General features: G+C 40.6%; 1 protein-coding gene across 1 annotated transcript in view; it reads right to left on the bottom strand.

Moving 5' to 3' along the window:
* fbxl17 (F-box and leucine-rich repeat protein 17) overlaps positions 1-16,744 on the bottom strand; it is a 223,262-nt gene that overhangs the window by 55,589 nt on the left and 150,929 nt on the right. Inside the window, exon 9 of the mRNA XM_053420990.1 lies at positions 15,613-15,689. Within this exon, the coding sequence (XP_053276965.1) occupies positions 15,613-15,689 (77 nt within the window). The remainder of the gene's footprint in view (positions 1-15,612; positions 15,690-16,744) is intronic.

The raw sequence follows: 16,744 nt of genomic DNA on the forward strand, positions 1-16,744 counted from the left end.
CATAGGCTTTGTTGTGAAAGGGGAACAGAGAGAGTGGGGGAGCACATGCATAAATGGCCGCCAATTCTCTTCTTCCAGAACATTCCATTCATTCCTTGATTTCTACATGTTTCCTTTCAATAGTCATATTTCATCACAAAATGCAAAGATCTAGATTAATAATCATGGATTCCAGCAGTCCCCTAAATGTATTATTATTATTCTCATCAAGATCCATGAATTATTCTCTGTGAAATCAGTGAAAATGTAAAATAAATCTTTTGTCTCACATTGTTAAACCCTTGTGTGGTGTTCATGTTTTGGTCACCCAGCCAATGTTCGTGGGGCTGGTGGACAAGGTTATGAAACAAGGTGTTTCATCAGTATTGACGTTTATTTATTGAACTTAATTAGAAATTGAACACACTCATGTCAGTCTACACACAAGCCCCAATGAACAGATACAGTATCTAGAAATGATTTTTGAAGAGAGAAAATCTTTGGAAGACAATGAAGGGGAAAAGTTTAGAGAATATGAAGATCATGTTTCTGTCAATTCAGAGTCTGACAGTGAGTTTGAAGAAGAGGATGAGATTGACCATCAGGCAGCTACGTAAAAAGTTAATCTGCAGCAAATCCCAAATCCAGGCCAGGCCATCAGCAGCCAACATATGGATGACAAAAAATGATGACAATTTAATGGTCTTTTTGCACTTTAGCCACCCAGCATGGCTACCAATGTAATAAGGTGCAATCAGGGCCGACACGGATAGCAGTGACTCACGTGCAGGACATCAAGCCTTCTTACGAACTTTTCATTACGAAAATCATTCTGGATTGCACTAATTTGGAGGGACAGCTTGTTTTCGTAGAAAGCTAGAATGACATGGACCAAACCCATTTATTTGCATACTTTGGGGTTACTAGTCAGACACTCAATGCGTGAAGTAAAAAAAAAAAAAAAATCTCCGACAGGCAGAGACGCAACGCGTGTCGCTTTCTACCAGCACCACGTCTGAACGAACCCACGTTTAACAGAACTCTACTGGTTAATAAGTAAGTACAAACTGAAATAAAAACAAACTTCAAGCTGAAGAAACCCTAAACGTTAACGGAAAAGACCCGCGAACCTGAGTGACTGAGAGACAGAGAGCTGTTCTGTGAGTGAGTGAGCAGAGCGGTGTGTGAAGGGGAGGAGCGCTGTGACGCTGTGTGAGGATTTTCATTCAGTCCGAGCACAGATATTGACTCTTATTACTTGTATAATACTCGTGCTCGGCAAAAGTGCTTTATCCGTACCGGATACTCGTTTCAGCCGAGTATCCGGCTCATCTCTAGTTGGTACCTACTTTAACGATGCAAGATATGGTACTTTTCAACAGTTTCACAATTTTCCCAGATTCATGGATCTGGATGAAAACATTCTGGCACATTTTGGCCACTGATACATATTTACGAGTGTGTGAAGTTTGGTGCAGCTTGATTTAATTTAAGGAGACTGTTGGGCCTTGGCGGAGATGTGCTCTCTACTGAGTGCCATAGTTCACAATAGATAAAAAAAAAACATTCAAGTGATGACAAAGATTTCCATGTTTGAAAACAAGCTCTATGTTTTAGGAGAATTATGACTTCAAGGCGGAGGCAGCGAACCTCACGGCCAATCAAACAACCCCATGCAGATCCAACATATTATACAAAACACACACATCGAATGAAGCACATATGCTGTAGTGCAGTAAATCACATCTGTGCCAGGACTTCAACTCCCCGCTTGCTTTAATGTTCAAAGAGCCGCAATTTACACACGCCTTTTATCATATAATCATGTACATGCACACAGAACTACACATAGGGTAATGTCAGGGTTTCTCCTCTGCTTTATCTGTGTTGAACAAATGATGAGGGGGAATAGCAGGCATCCAGCCACCACGTTGGCCCTTTGCCAGAGCTGTCACAAGCCAAGCCACATAAACACAACTGATGCATTGTGTATTGTGGCCGTTCCCTGTCAACTGACTAATGTACAGTACAATGGCTTCACAGCGGGAAAAGAGCTTAGTACGGACAGAACGAGGAAAATACTGATGAAAGTGAGGAAGTCAAAGGAAGTGACTAAAGGAGCCGATGATAAGTGTAGGGTGAGAAAAGAAAAGGAAAAATTATATTACCAATCCAAATGAAAAGTAACCTTTAAGTACAAATAGATTTTGCATTTAGATACTTCAGTAACCTTCCTGTAAGCAGAGGAGTCCCGCCGAGATAAATACGGGGATCTTCTCTCGGACAGCGGCCACCAGGGTGGAGAAAACCATGGAAACGATAGGCGGTAAATGACAGGTCAAAAGTCAGAGCCAGCAGGAGGAAATGACATCAGCAGGAAGTATGAATAAACAGTGGGGGATAATCATCCAATACAAGCGCTGACCTTGCGAGGGATTAGCAGCGGCATTATCTCTCAAATATACAGATGCAGAGAAAATGAGAGAGCGGGTGACCTTCCAAAAAGAAAGTTTGTAATTTCAAGTTTTACATTTGACTGCCAAGTAGACAGAGGATTTTAAATTAAAGTATGTTGCTGTTAACATACGGCAGATTGAAGGTCCATTTCATGTTCATCTTTTGCTAAACTTAAATTATCATTATTTATGTCATACCACACAAGAGTCTATTATTACAAATCTGACTACATGTTATCAGTTCTGCATTTTTTAACACGTTTAACTTTTCCTTCACTGTAAGGTTAATTCTTTTATACAGATTTATTCTTATTTGTTCCATTCTGACTTTAAGCCCAAGGCTCTGAATGTTAACTGAACGTGAAGCGAGACCTGCAGCTGTTACAATAATGCAGGTTTATCGATTGCTAACTTGATTCATTCATTCATTTATACAGTTGTTTTTAATATCATCCTTTTGTGTGTGGTTAATATTAAAGCTTGTTAATTTCTGGCTCATATACTTGCAACCTTTGCACAAACGTTTGAAACATGTATTTTAAGTCGAGTGGTTACATGCACAGTTCTGTAAAAATGCAGTCACAACAGAGCAGAAACAGCCCCTGGCATTCCATAACTATTATGTGCTGTTTTAAAAACCTAAAACTACAGTAACTTTCTAAAAAAGCTACAGAATATTAAGTTACATGTCGGGCTTTGACTGTGGTTTAATGCTTTGCACAAGCTTTCTTATTACCAACCACAAAGTCAGATAAATGTACAATATCTCAATAATACCGGAGGCCTTTTGTGATTAGCAGCTGGATATCGACTTCAGACGTATTTTATTACGTGTAACTTTTATATGTCGTGAATGTGGCATTAGTCACACATGCTGTTGACGATTTATATTATTGGTATTGGCTGAAACATTTGCGCTGCAACGTGGCCTTTTCGACATAACTGTGGCAATATGCTTCCTCTTTGAAAGTTGGAGAAGGCTGTCTTTTGCTTCTGGCATTTTTAAATGTGAACTTTATGTTTGCCTATACACTAAGTCAGCTGTATTCCAGCAGATATAGAAAGCAGCAGGACAATGTGCTGGGCTGTTGGTCTGTATTTAAAAGCGTGGGAAAAGTTCCCAACCTATAACTAAACAGACCCCTTTTTTGTGCACAAGCCTAAAAATTATGTTCTTGTATTTAAAAAGGTTAATGTTCTTCGACCTTTTTTAAATTACAGTGGTGACCCTGGGCCGTACTGTGATTTTATACAGAAACACATTATCTACTTTTTCATTCTAAGGATAAATGACTGTAGTTTATCTCAGAAATATTATATTATCGTATATATTGTACAGTAAGCTGTGCCATGCAGGTTATATGGTGTCTAGAAAGTCATGAAAAATATATTTTATATTTGTATATTCACAAACCACAATTTTCCTCATAGGGCCTAACAATCTGTACAAGATGTGATATTCTCTCTTTTTAAACCTCAACTTGGGTTCAGGGAAACATTACAAAAAAGATAAAAAATCAAATCAATGCAAAGAAATATGAAGACAAAATTCCCAGTTCAAGCTAATAAAATTAGATCAACAGCAGTGGTATAATAGGACCAAATAGATGGGAAAAAAATAGAGTTCTCATGTTTAATAAGTAAGCATCTACCAAAAGGGCTCAGCTCAACAATATCAGAGGGAGCCAGAGCTAACTATAGAAAACACAGCAGGTTGCTTTGACTATTAAACACTTTGAAATCCGGTCACCAACTCACATCAACACCCACACAACCTCCAGGACGGCTCCATTCACACCTGAGCGAGAGGAGGAGGAGGAGGAGGAGGAGGAGGAGGAGGAGGAGGAAGATGACAAAGAAAGAAAGACGAAGCAGGGCAGTCGAGGGAGGTAGGGAGAGGCAGATGCACAAGAGAATAAAATGAGATAACCTGAGAGAGAGAGAGAAGTCATTACAGCAATACTGAGCACTTTACTGTACACCTGCCCACAGGCTGTATTAGTGCTACTATGAGTGAAAGGCACAGTGGATGTGCTGCTGCCTCGAGAGAAACACTCTTCATATCCAAAAACACACACACATACAAACAATAACACGCAATGGAACTAATAAGAAAAATAAAAAAATGCAATGTCTCACTTCTATACACAAAAACCTTATAGCCAGCAATAACGGGGACATCTCCTACACTTCAACACAGCTTGGTGTTATTGAGTCCCACGGGCACACTTACAGCATGCTGTTATTAAGAACTACAAGGCTGAGATGATGGTGGAACAGATAGAACAAATGGACCATTTGTATCAGAGCTTCATACCCACATGGGGCCTTTTGCTAAAGCTTCCTCTATCTGGAGCTCAAACGTTACTGTCATCCAGTGGCTCATAGATACGTGATTTCATCCTTTGGAACCAGGTACACACACACACACACACACACACACACCTTCATACACGGTGACATGTGTACACAGAGACAAACATTTACACACATTTACATGTAAATCTGTACACATGCGCCCAAGTCATTTCAATCCTCCGCCTCTGTGGACGCAGGCCAAAAGAAGCAGGGGCTTAAACCTTTTTTTCTCCCCCCCCCCAAAAAAAGTTACAGCAAAGTGTGCGTGGCGAAATTTGATAGTGTTAGTGAAGGAAGATATTAGCATGAGCTCAAATGTGCATCTATAATGTGTGTGTACTGCCTGTGTGATTGTGGTTGCATCTGAGTGTGTCAACGCGAACGGGGCCCGCCTGGCTGTAATCCCCGAAGCTCGGGTGTGTGCCTGTGCGCGTCTTAGTCGGCGTGAGAGGGTGTGTGTTTGTGTGTGAGTGTATTTGTGTGTGACCAGCAAGATGGTAGACAGCGTAAGCCCCAGCCTTCACAGCTTAAGCCCCCCTCACTTTTCTCCCCCATAAGGCAAACAGTGGATAGACCACAAGGCTTAGCTGGAGAAAGAGGAGGAGAGGACAATATATGGAAACTAATTCAATTCCAGACCCTTTTCCCTGCTCCCCAATCTGCAAATACCACTGAGGGCTGATGTAAGGAAATGGAAATCTCGATTTATATACTCTACGCTATGAAGAATCTGTAGATTGGAACCCTATGGCTGCGTAGTTACGCACTTGAGCGGCGGCCTTCCAGTTAAATGCCTCGACTCTGTGGAGGTTCAAGTTCAGCCTCTCGATCTGTTTCTGCTCCCTCCTCACCCGTCACCCTCTCGGTTTTCCTGTCTATTACTTAATGCGCTTTCCAAACTTGTAAATGAAGGAGAATGGTTATCCTTCTTATTCTCCAGAGATTGTCTGTTTCTACTGAGTTTCCATCACTGCAGCCAAAAGCAAACGGTTTTCTGGACAGAAACATTCTTCACCTACTTTCAGCGTTTTAACTCATTGCATTATTTAAACGAACAGACTGAATTGCAAGCGAGGAAAATGTGTGTGTTAGGTACTTTATGTTGTATAGCTACTTGTTTTTACCTTGATCTTAAATCCCAATTCATACTGAGAAAATCTTAACCTTGGCACTCAGTAGAGCACACACATCTGCCAAGGTCACAGTCTCCTAAAACCTCATTTAAATCCACTAGATCTGTATATTTATTTGGATATGCACATATTCATAGATAGCAATCCTCAATATGTATATTTGTATTGAAAGTGTTGTTTCTTGGTCGCATGTCCCATCCTGCCACCAAACAATCCAACCAAATATCCAAAAAACATTTTCTGTTTTTCTTTTATTTACCCAAGTGTGGGGACATTTTGTGTCAAGGGATTCATTAAGATAAATCAAGAAAATAACAGGTAGATTCATCTATAATGGGCTAATTATTAGAATCCCCTTGAAAACATAGCACCCTATGCTACAGCATCCAGGTTGGTGTGATAGTTGTAGTAAAGTCCAGCTCTGAGTTTGGTGAAATGGTGCTTGTGTTTCCCGCGGCTCAGGAATTGATTTGCAGAGATAATAACCCCCTTTATGAGTCGTTTCCCTCATGATGTCCGGTACTTCCTTCAACATACTGTATGTTTCTCTCTCCCTGTCCAACCATCTCTGCTTCCCCTAAAGGAGAAAACGCTGCTTATGAATTTTTCCTGGCTTGTGCTATTTCTGTGTACCATTGCTTCATTGGTTTTTAGGGTCACGGCATGATATGGGAAAGGGTCATGGGAGTTGGCCTGTGGGCTTGGCTACCTCCGGTTCCATTGTTTTACACTTAATGGAACTGGTGTCAGGAGGATCATGCATGGGCTGTTCTCCTGTCAGATTGGGTTGTGATGGTCACACTCGTCAACATTTAAGATGCCAGGTATATTCAAAAAATGTTTTTCCATTGACCAAGACCTAGAACTTCACAGATTGAACCGAGTAAGTTCTGATATTTACTAACTGAGTAACAGTAGTGACTTTCTACACTAAATAAAATCTACACTGATACTGTTTCTCTCAATAGATCAGGCATATTGTGCTTTCTCAATAAATTTACACAGGAATAAATAAAAGCATCACAGGAGCTATGTATACCCTGAACATACATTGTATATAGGTTATTATATACACTATATTACACAATATGAGTTTTGTCAAATCAGTTTCATAATAACAGGAATTTATTTTATACAACTTAAAAGATATTGAACTTTTGCACCATTGCTTCATTTTGGAGGTGTGTGCATTTGGAAAATTAATGGAGTCGCTGGACCATTAAAACCTCCATAAAATCGTTACTGTCCTCAGCAGGCATAAAATAATCATCTAGAGATACACTGCCATGTAATATTCCTAGCAATATATGTGTTATTGACTTATTTTGTACACAAACACAAAACAGGGGTAAAAACAATGTCCTGCTCCTGGCTATGCCGACATGCAGGGCAATAAAAAAGTTGCATCGATTTGTCAACTACATATTTAACTTTTCAATCCTACAATGTACATGACAAGAGAGGTAGCACAATTTATGGTTGTCAAAAGTATTTAACAAACATAATAGGCATTAGAAATACATGAACTAACAATGGGGTATGAACAATTAATCTCAAGGTTAAAAAACAATAGCGGTTTTTAGTAGCTATGAACAACAACAATCAACCCAGAGACATAACCTGTTTCTTACTCTATACAAACACATGTATACAAACACACAATCACAGTCCTGTGGAGATACAGATGGACAGAGATTGGCTATTGACTTTCTTCCCTTTAGCAGTCGACATAAATCTGCTGCACTGCTCCGCGCATTTTAATCGACAGCTTGTAAAGTTGCATTATTTACCTACTGAATGCCAGACAGAGAGGAGCAAACAAGCTATTACACTATCTACGTTTACATCACTTTACGTTTGACAGCACTTACACTGTGGGGAGCTGAACAACTGCCCGGCAAACAAACAAGATGGAGGGAAAACGTGTAAAAGCTCAAAGAGCAATAGAAACGAGAAAAAATAGAAGAGGTAGAAAGAGAAAGAAAGCAACAAACTTACATTTTCACCATGAGGTTTGAGATAATATCCAAAAACTGATTACCTCATTGAGGTGTTCCTCACTGTTCTTTATTGCAGTGACACCAGCACTGTGTGACATTTTAAGAAGAGCACTGTGCCATACAACCATGACTTACAAGACAGGGATATCATGTCGAAGGGGCTTGACATGTACATCAATCCCATAAATAGTGCAGAATAATAAAAAGTGAATGCTGGCTTAAGGTTAAAAGCTAAAGCGCAGTAACTCTTGGTGAGTATGCCCTGATGGCCTCACCACATTGTATATGGGAGCTGTCATTTTCATTGTCTGTAAGGTAGTTACCGTGCTGTTTCAGCTGCTTTTGTGCTAAGTAAACTTACCTTGTGTAAAGCACTATGAAACTCTGGGGAGTAAGTGTTTGTCAAAATTTCCCCAGCAGCAGCGGAAACCTGTTCAAGAACACACAGACTCACACAAAGGTACGTGAAGCCAGCACACAAACACACACATACATCAGAGAAGACACACACACACAAACGTGCAGCCATACTTGAGGTTCTGCTGAGTGGGAGGGGCAGGGAAGCCCAATCTATCAACGTTCAGTGCATTTAGAATAAAACGACCCGGATGAAAGCAAGAGCTGAAAGATGAATGGAAAAAGAGATGATAGGGGAAAAGAGAGGAAAGAAGGGACATGGTCTTGGAACAGGGTTAAAAAATGGAGAAGAATGTAAATATGTGTTAACTTTGTTAAAACTGTGAAGGGGGGAGGGACAAATAAGAGAATAAGACAAATGGAAATTGAATGATAAGAATAATCTCACAAGCTGGCAGATGGGTAAATACAGATGGACATGACCATGAAATGAACAATCTGACTGGCTCAGACTATCTTATACAGCAACACAACACAATCACAACAGTCTGGAGGACGGGCTGTCAGTTGCAAGATTTCTTATTAGGAGCGATATAGTTGTAATGAAAGAATCACTTGTTCAGAAAGTATTGTCTGGCTTTTAAATCCTATTTTAAGGTTTTTAAATGATATCTTTATTGTTCGTTGGCAAAGAAACACAACAGTCATCCACTAAAAAGGTTTATGTTATTTACAGATCGGGATTTTTTTTAAACATTTTTAACAATGCATGGATCTGAAAGAAGTTTTATGATTGTGTGCAAATTGGTGCGGATCGGGAAAAAATCTGAATGTAGTGGATTTAAATGTTGTTTCAATGGAAGTACACGTTTTTAAGAGCTGCTGTACAGTAACACAATGGATCACAAACCTCTAACTAACACCAATGTGTCGCTGAGATAATGTAATGTTGCCGAACCTATCAGGCTGCTTTGAATTCAAGGACACTGTTGGGCCCTGGCGGAGGTAATGCACTGAGATGGCTCAAAAACTTTAGACTCAGTTGATATTGCTGTGGCAAAGCCTCCAGTACAAGTGTAAATCCAAGCTGAAGCTGCAGTGCACACTTCACAGTGTTTGGTTTGCTTTCCACTTGCCATCAGCAACACACACACAACCGATTTCATTGTTTGAAAGTCTCCATATTCTGCACTGAGGATTCATCCGAGAAAATGCCATGCTAGTCGAAGTAACTGAATTGCTCAAAATGTTAGTCACCAAAAAAAAATCTTTTGAACTGTGACTTCCATCACCATCGACGCTGGAAACAACTCCCTCCAAATTTGCAACCAATACCAGATCTGCTCCTTTTCTCCCCCAACACTCATACGGTCTCAGTCCATCTTGTATTCACACACAGATGTACACAGGAGGCCGTGACTGACAAGGTAAGGGATCGCAGGGAGTCGTGTGGGTGAAAGAGGACAATTACCATATGTAAAGAGCAGAGGTGCCAAGGTCTCTCTTTTCGTCTCCAGATAAAGCAGTGGTGCTACAGGGTACAAGATTAGCGCAGGAAGATATACACACACACAACACAGAGACACAAATGGACATGTGATTGTAGAACACAGACACGGGAACAAAAGGTGGACTGAAGGGTAAGGGGGGGGGCAAGAAGATATCCCTGTCTATCCAGGTGTGTTGAAGATACAGTATGGGCCGCTAGCTGTGTATGGGTCGGTCAGTGAGGATGGCAGCAATGGTGGAGAGATCTGATTAGCACTGGGAGAGAAGCCGAGAAGGTTTTCCCATCAGGATCAGGTTCTAAACCCTTATCTTGTAGTGGTACTTCTACTTCTGCAAGAGCAATGGGCAGGTTAGACCCCTTTGTCCGTTTGCTTATGAGAAGAGAGAACATATGAACTTTTCTTTTTTTTGTTTTACATGTGAGAATAGGTTTTAAAAGGGAGGGAGGCGTGTTCTCTCTCATGACTTATACGTCTGCCATGCTGTGGTATCTTTACTGGAAGTGGAGGGAAGATAAAATAATATTGTTTTAAAATGTTATTTCCTTTATCAATACATCCTTAACATGATCTCAAGCCAGTCAATTGACCTCTCTATCTCATGAACATAGCAGAGGCCTGCTTTTCTTTACATTGTTTTTTTCCTAAGAGATAAGCACTGACATGTTAAGACTATTTTTTTTCTAAATATACAGCACATACAATCTATTTATACAACCCAACATCTTGGCCACAGTTATATATGAGATTAATAAAAGTGTTGGAGCGTCTCAGCAGTCCTCGAAACCGGAGAGTGGCAGTGATAAGTGGACATATAGATTAGGGGTTCTTACACAAAGGGTCAGGAATGGAAATGCTCAAAGGGCTGCAGCTGGAGGGTCCCTGTGTGAAGCGCTGAGTTGTGTTATCAAATTCAACTTGGCTCCCAGGGTGATGCTCAATGTGTTCCACATGGTTTGTGTGTTTTTAAGAAATAAAGAGAATTCCTAGTGTCTGATTTGATGAAGGTTTCTTGATAACCTGAACCAAGCTTCTCTAGAGTTTATATGTAACTTGAGATATAGGTCAACAAATAAATTGTTGTGGATATTCCAGACATGCCTCGGCCCAGCCACGCTTTCCAGCTCTTCCTGGGTAAACCTGAGGCATTAATAGGCCAGGTGGGATATGTAGTCCCTTCAGCAAGTTCAGGGGCCAACCCCTGGGTCTCTTCCCAGTTGGGTATGCCCAGTAAAGTTCCAATCGAAGGCGAGAAAAGGACATCCTGATTAGAAGGGCGAATCCCCTCAACTGTCCCCTTTCGACGTGAAGGAGCAGTGGTTCTACTCCGAGCTCAGATGTGCAAACTCCCTGCCTTATCTCCGAGGTTGAGCCCAGCCACCCAATGGAGTCCTTAATGCAGATACAACTAAATTCATGTTTTTTATCACAGCCAAACATAAAGATATGATATTGATATACCGAAGACAAGAAATGTTCGCACAACAGTTTATGCTCCCACAAACTTTATATGTTCCTCCCATGATCAATCTCTTGTGTTCTTATCAAATATTGAGAAGGTCACAGAGTAAAAGTATCTTGGAATTTTGATCGATGAGCAGGTAACTTTTAAAACAGTTCCTCTATAGGAATAAATCATGTTTTTTCTCTGCTCTGTGACGCTTATTGAGGCAACTTTCTCTATCAGTCTTTGATTATGGTGACATTTTATACATGAATGCTTCAGCTGTGACTCTGAAGCCCTTGGATGCTGTTTATCAGCCGGAGCTAAGATTTATTACCGGTGATAATTATAATACTCATCATTGTGAGCTGTATGCTAGGGTTGGGTGGCCCTCCCTCTCTGTGGGGTGTGACAGACAGTTATTTATTTGTATGGCTCTACTGTTTTTTTTTATAACTCCCTTTCATGACTTTGCTGCTGTCTTATAATGCGGAGCCCTTATCAAAAACACTCAAATGATTAAATGATGTCGCAGGTGCCGACTGCTATTACTGAGCTTCTCACTGAGCACCTGCAGCCTGGAACAACATGAGACAAATCTAAAGCTCACCTCATTTATACTCAGGGCAATTAAAAGTTTTAATTTCATACTTATTCCACTTCCATTTGTCCTTATTAATTTCATCATTTCCATTAGATTTATCGTTCTTGAGGTTTTAATAATTTAATTTTTAATTTCTATTTTATTATCCACTGTTAATATATTATATTACACAAAATATATTATTTGTGTTTATTGGCATTTTAGTTAAATTTGTACTCATATAGATAAATTGCAATATGTTTGGTTAAATGAATGCATGCAATTAAATGAACAGTACCTCGAAACTAACTGTAGGTTAAGGTCTTTTATTTATCTTTTTCATTACTGCTCACCTCTTTATTTTCATCATCTTTTCTTTTATTATTCTGGATGGACTTCACCTTCATCACCAACAATGTCTGCCCCTTTCGATGTGGTCGTTTGATGGGCTCATCCGACACAAGCCGTGAATGTGGCAGCTGTAAGCAGCTTTTGAAAAAACAAGACCAATGTGAACAAAAAGATTAATTAGCACGGGTGCGTGTTATGATAGACAGAGTAAATCCGGATGGAAAGCTTTTAGAGATCCAACAAAATCTTTGCTGGCGTAACCATTATCCATCATCAATCATACGCTTCAGGTGTGAAAAACCAGCGGAAATGAAAAGCATAAATCTCATTAACGGCGTGCATTAAAGAAACCGGGTGTTTAACAAGTCTCTAGACTTCTTTCCTGATTCCAAGCAAAAGGTTATTAAGCCAATTTGTCCCTGTTGTTTGACGAATAAGAGAGAGAAGTCTAGGAAGTTTCTTTTTTCCACAGAGATAATAGGGCTTTCAGTAAGATCATTACACCCAGAAAGCTCTATCCTCGCTTTTTCCATTTGTTTCCTCTGCCTCACAAAATAATCTCTTAAACCATCTGCACTGGGAGTAAAATTACATGTTGCCCCGCTCTCTCTTTTTCTGTCATCTAAACCTGTCTTTATGTCTCTCTCTGTCTGTCCTCAAAGCTTCTATAAAATCACACAGGAAGCAAACACTGGGAGGGGAAAAACAGAACACTCACAACCTAAGAGGCTTGTGGACATCTCAAATGCACTCAGAGAGGCCATTAATAAAAATAATTAGCACAGGAGATGGGCGGAAAAACGAACGGAGGCCAGCTTGGCAGATGTAAAATCTCATTTCTGTTATTTAATTTATCGGAGAGCGAAGCAGGAAATCCACCAATCATTTTGTTAGAGCACAGAGCTCCTGCAACAGGCATCTCTATTCTGGACGGACATACACGCACACACGCGTATAAATACACACAGACCCAATCACCAGCCGAAGAGGGCCAGAGGGGTCATTAGTGAAGGAAGAAGATCAGATGTCACCAATTCATCTTGGTCAAAATGATTAGAGAGACATACAGAAAGGGGGGGATGGATGGCGGGGTGGTTGTGTGCATTCCAGGTTTAATGTACAATTGTGATCTCGGAGTCATTAATCAAACACCAGTGGACATACGCCCACGTAATGTTTCACACACACACACACACACACACACACACACACACACACACACACACACACACACACACACACACACACACACACACACACACACACACACACACACACACACACACACACACACACACACACACACACACACACAGCTAAGGTTCAAGTTCAGAGGGGTCAAGGCGATTATTGTCACTGTAACTCACAGGCCCTGGCAGCAAGCCTCTACTCTGCGGCACCACATGTGACAGAATCACAACTTCCTTTGGGAAACCTTGGGCAATCATTGCATGGCATTTATTTTTTGTCTCCATATTTTTTTTCCATATCTGCTGTCACTACCGTACAACTAAAACAGAATAGTGGTTTATGAGGGGAAATAGATGAAGGGCAATCTAGATTCCCCAAACTTTATATGAAGTCAGCTATGTCAGGAAAGTGGTAAATTGCTGACTGCGGTGCCTCTCTGAGTCCAAAACGAAACTGCAGGAGTCTCTAACATCTGATCAGGACAGATATAATGATGCAGATTGGAATGGATCGGATTGGGTCAGCATCATGTATGTCTGCGGAAAAACTGGATAGCTCATTCCAAAACGCTGCCTGATTTAAGATAGTTGCTCACTGAGCATTCAGAGCTTCTGTGGACGTTCACACAAGAGAGAGCCGTCACTTTTTTTATATCCCCAATTTGAATATTCTTTTGAACCAGGGGGAAAAATGTAATATTCACACTGTAATGACCTGAATGCACATTCAAATTTGCTTGAAGGAACTGCTAGTCATTCAAACACTTTCCAAACTTTGTTTCACACTAAAAACCACAGGGTTTCCTGCAGGTTTGTGACTTCTCCGAAGATTCATTCTCTACACGACTACTAGTTTTAGTGCACTGGTTTGAGATGTATATATTAATCTAACCACATTTACCAAATACAGCAAAACCAGTGAGGTTGAAATCAAGATAGACAAGTGCAACAAGTTTCTATGAATCAATGTGTTCAAATAAATCAACATGTGGGTTTACAGCACACATCATACATCAGTACCTATATAGGGAAGACTGTGATAGAGAATGACATAACTCAATCTGGATATCCAAATATTCAAGATGCATCAGAAGCCTTTCCAGGCCGACAACAACAACAGCTCCAGACCCAGACTCTAAGCCCTTGAGCAAATACCATGGAACTAACAAGCCTTCGGCTTGTTCATCTCTCATCTCAGTGGAGCCTTTGTGCAATTTTTGAAAAGGGGATTTATTCAGACGATGACTTTACATTATATAAAAGCAAGAAGGAATAAAACATCCCACTTGTTTAAAATAAAAGTCCAATTAAACTCACTCTGACAGTCAAACTGAAGAAAAAGACATCAGACAGAATTTAGTTTCAACCACAATGTGGCTAGCTGGTAATTTGTTATTTGAAAAGATGACTTGATGAGAAATAAGTGACAAACAAGGACTTGATATCTTTTCTTATCAAGTATCACTTGAAATAATCGGAGACTCAAAAATAATTTTGGCTGCACAGCTGTGGGCTCTCATTTGTGGAACTCCCAAGGTGTACACACACACACACACACACACACACACACACACACACACACACACACACACACACACACACACACACACACACACACACACACACACACACACACACACACACACACACACACACACACACACACACACACACACACACACACACACACACACACACACACAAAACATGGCATTGCATTGCAACCACTCCACAGAACAAATGCCAAGCAAGGTGTCAAATAGTTGATGCAAACAGTGCCCTCCTGATGCCTCTGTACTGACGTGCTTCAACTGTGTTTTGAACTTAACACTCAAATATTCTGCAAAACATATGGCAGAGCTGAATCAAAATAGAGGAGAGAGGTATTGCACATAAAATCAAAATGAAATAAAACGGAGAGATGCTGCTAAAGGCTGGAAAGGAAAACTCCTTGATGTTTCTCTCAGACAACACAAATACCTCAGATTCATAAACACAAGCAAAAACATAAAAACCCTCCTGCCTTGTAAAGTAGAAACATGTCAAAACTGCTCCGAGGAGAGATCCACCTAACAATGCTTAATTGTGTGCAAAACTTTGCAATAAGACTTTTACTGTTTGTCGGTCTCATAAGGGGCGAATAGTAAAATCAAATGGGTCCTGGATTGCAGCAGTGGCTGTGGGTAATAATAGTCATGATTATAATATCAGAGGTTGACTGCAACAAAGGGACAGTGATGGAAAGTAGCCTACCGTGGTCTGTGATTTTACAGGACACGAGATAGAGCTCCTTCAGACTCCTCCCCTCCTTGGCGATGATTTCCACACACCTGCAGAGACACACAGAGAAAGAAGGGATGTTCAAAGCGTCACCTGAGGCGTCTGCGTCCAAATATATTGCTTTTCTCTTTTGCTCGGAGGCAACTATGGAAAAGGCCACAATGCATGCACACATACAGCAGCTCTCTGTAACGCTCTAGGTTGCACAAACACACACAGACACACACACACACACACACACACACACACACAGTTATATTTCTATCTTAGTGAGGACACTCATCGACATAATACATTCCCTAGCCCCTCACCCTAAACCTAACCCTAAAACCAGCCCATCCCAAAATGTCCTCAATCTGTATGGTCTATGCTCTCCACAAATATATAAGTACACGAACACGCACACACAGACAACACACATGTTGAATTATTTCACAGTAAAGGTTAAAAAGTACAGCTGCAGGGTCATAACTGTTCACATATTCTGCCTCTGCTTCTTTTAACACACATTAATAATTAAACACCTGATCAGATTAAAGGAGCAGGCACAAACACAGCAGGAGTGCATGTGAGCGTGAGTGCGCGCACAGACACACACACCCACATATACAGTTTTAGAGCGAGCATGCTCACTTCAAAGAGAGTTCCTGTATCTGCATTCAGCCCAGTGCCTGAGCCCAAAGGACTCACAGTGTTTGTGTGTGTGAGTGTGCGTGAGTGTGTATAATGTGTGTGAAGTGTGTATATAATGTGTGTGAAGTGTGAAGTGTGAGGTGTGAAGTGTGTGTGTGTGTGTGTGTGTGTGTGAGAGAGAGAGTTTACACTTGGGAGGGCCAGGGGGGAAGATCAGAGTATCTGTATCAAATGATTCTCTTTAAATGTCTCTAATGAGAGGAGTGTGTGCAACAACCAGATTCTGATCAACGCATTTGACCTATTAACCTTCAGGAGTAAATGTTTTGATCTTAATGCTGATGTTCTGTCGTGAATATTTATGAGACGGAGAAAAAAAAAAGAGCTCATGCGCACACGTACTGTTCGGCTCTCACATTCGAGAAGTGATGTAGAGCTTTCTGCTGTCATTGAGTTTCACGTCGAAGTGAAT

Source organism: Pleuronectes platessa, chromosome 4 (assembly GCF_947347685.1).
Source record: "Pleuronectes platessa chromosome 4, fPlePla1.1, whole genome shotgun sequence".
Classification (NCBI taxonomy): Eukaryota; Metazoa; Chordata; class Actinopteri; order Pleuronectiformes; family Pleuronectidae; genus Pleuronectes; species Pleuronectes platessa.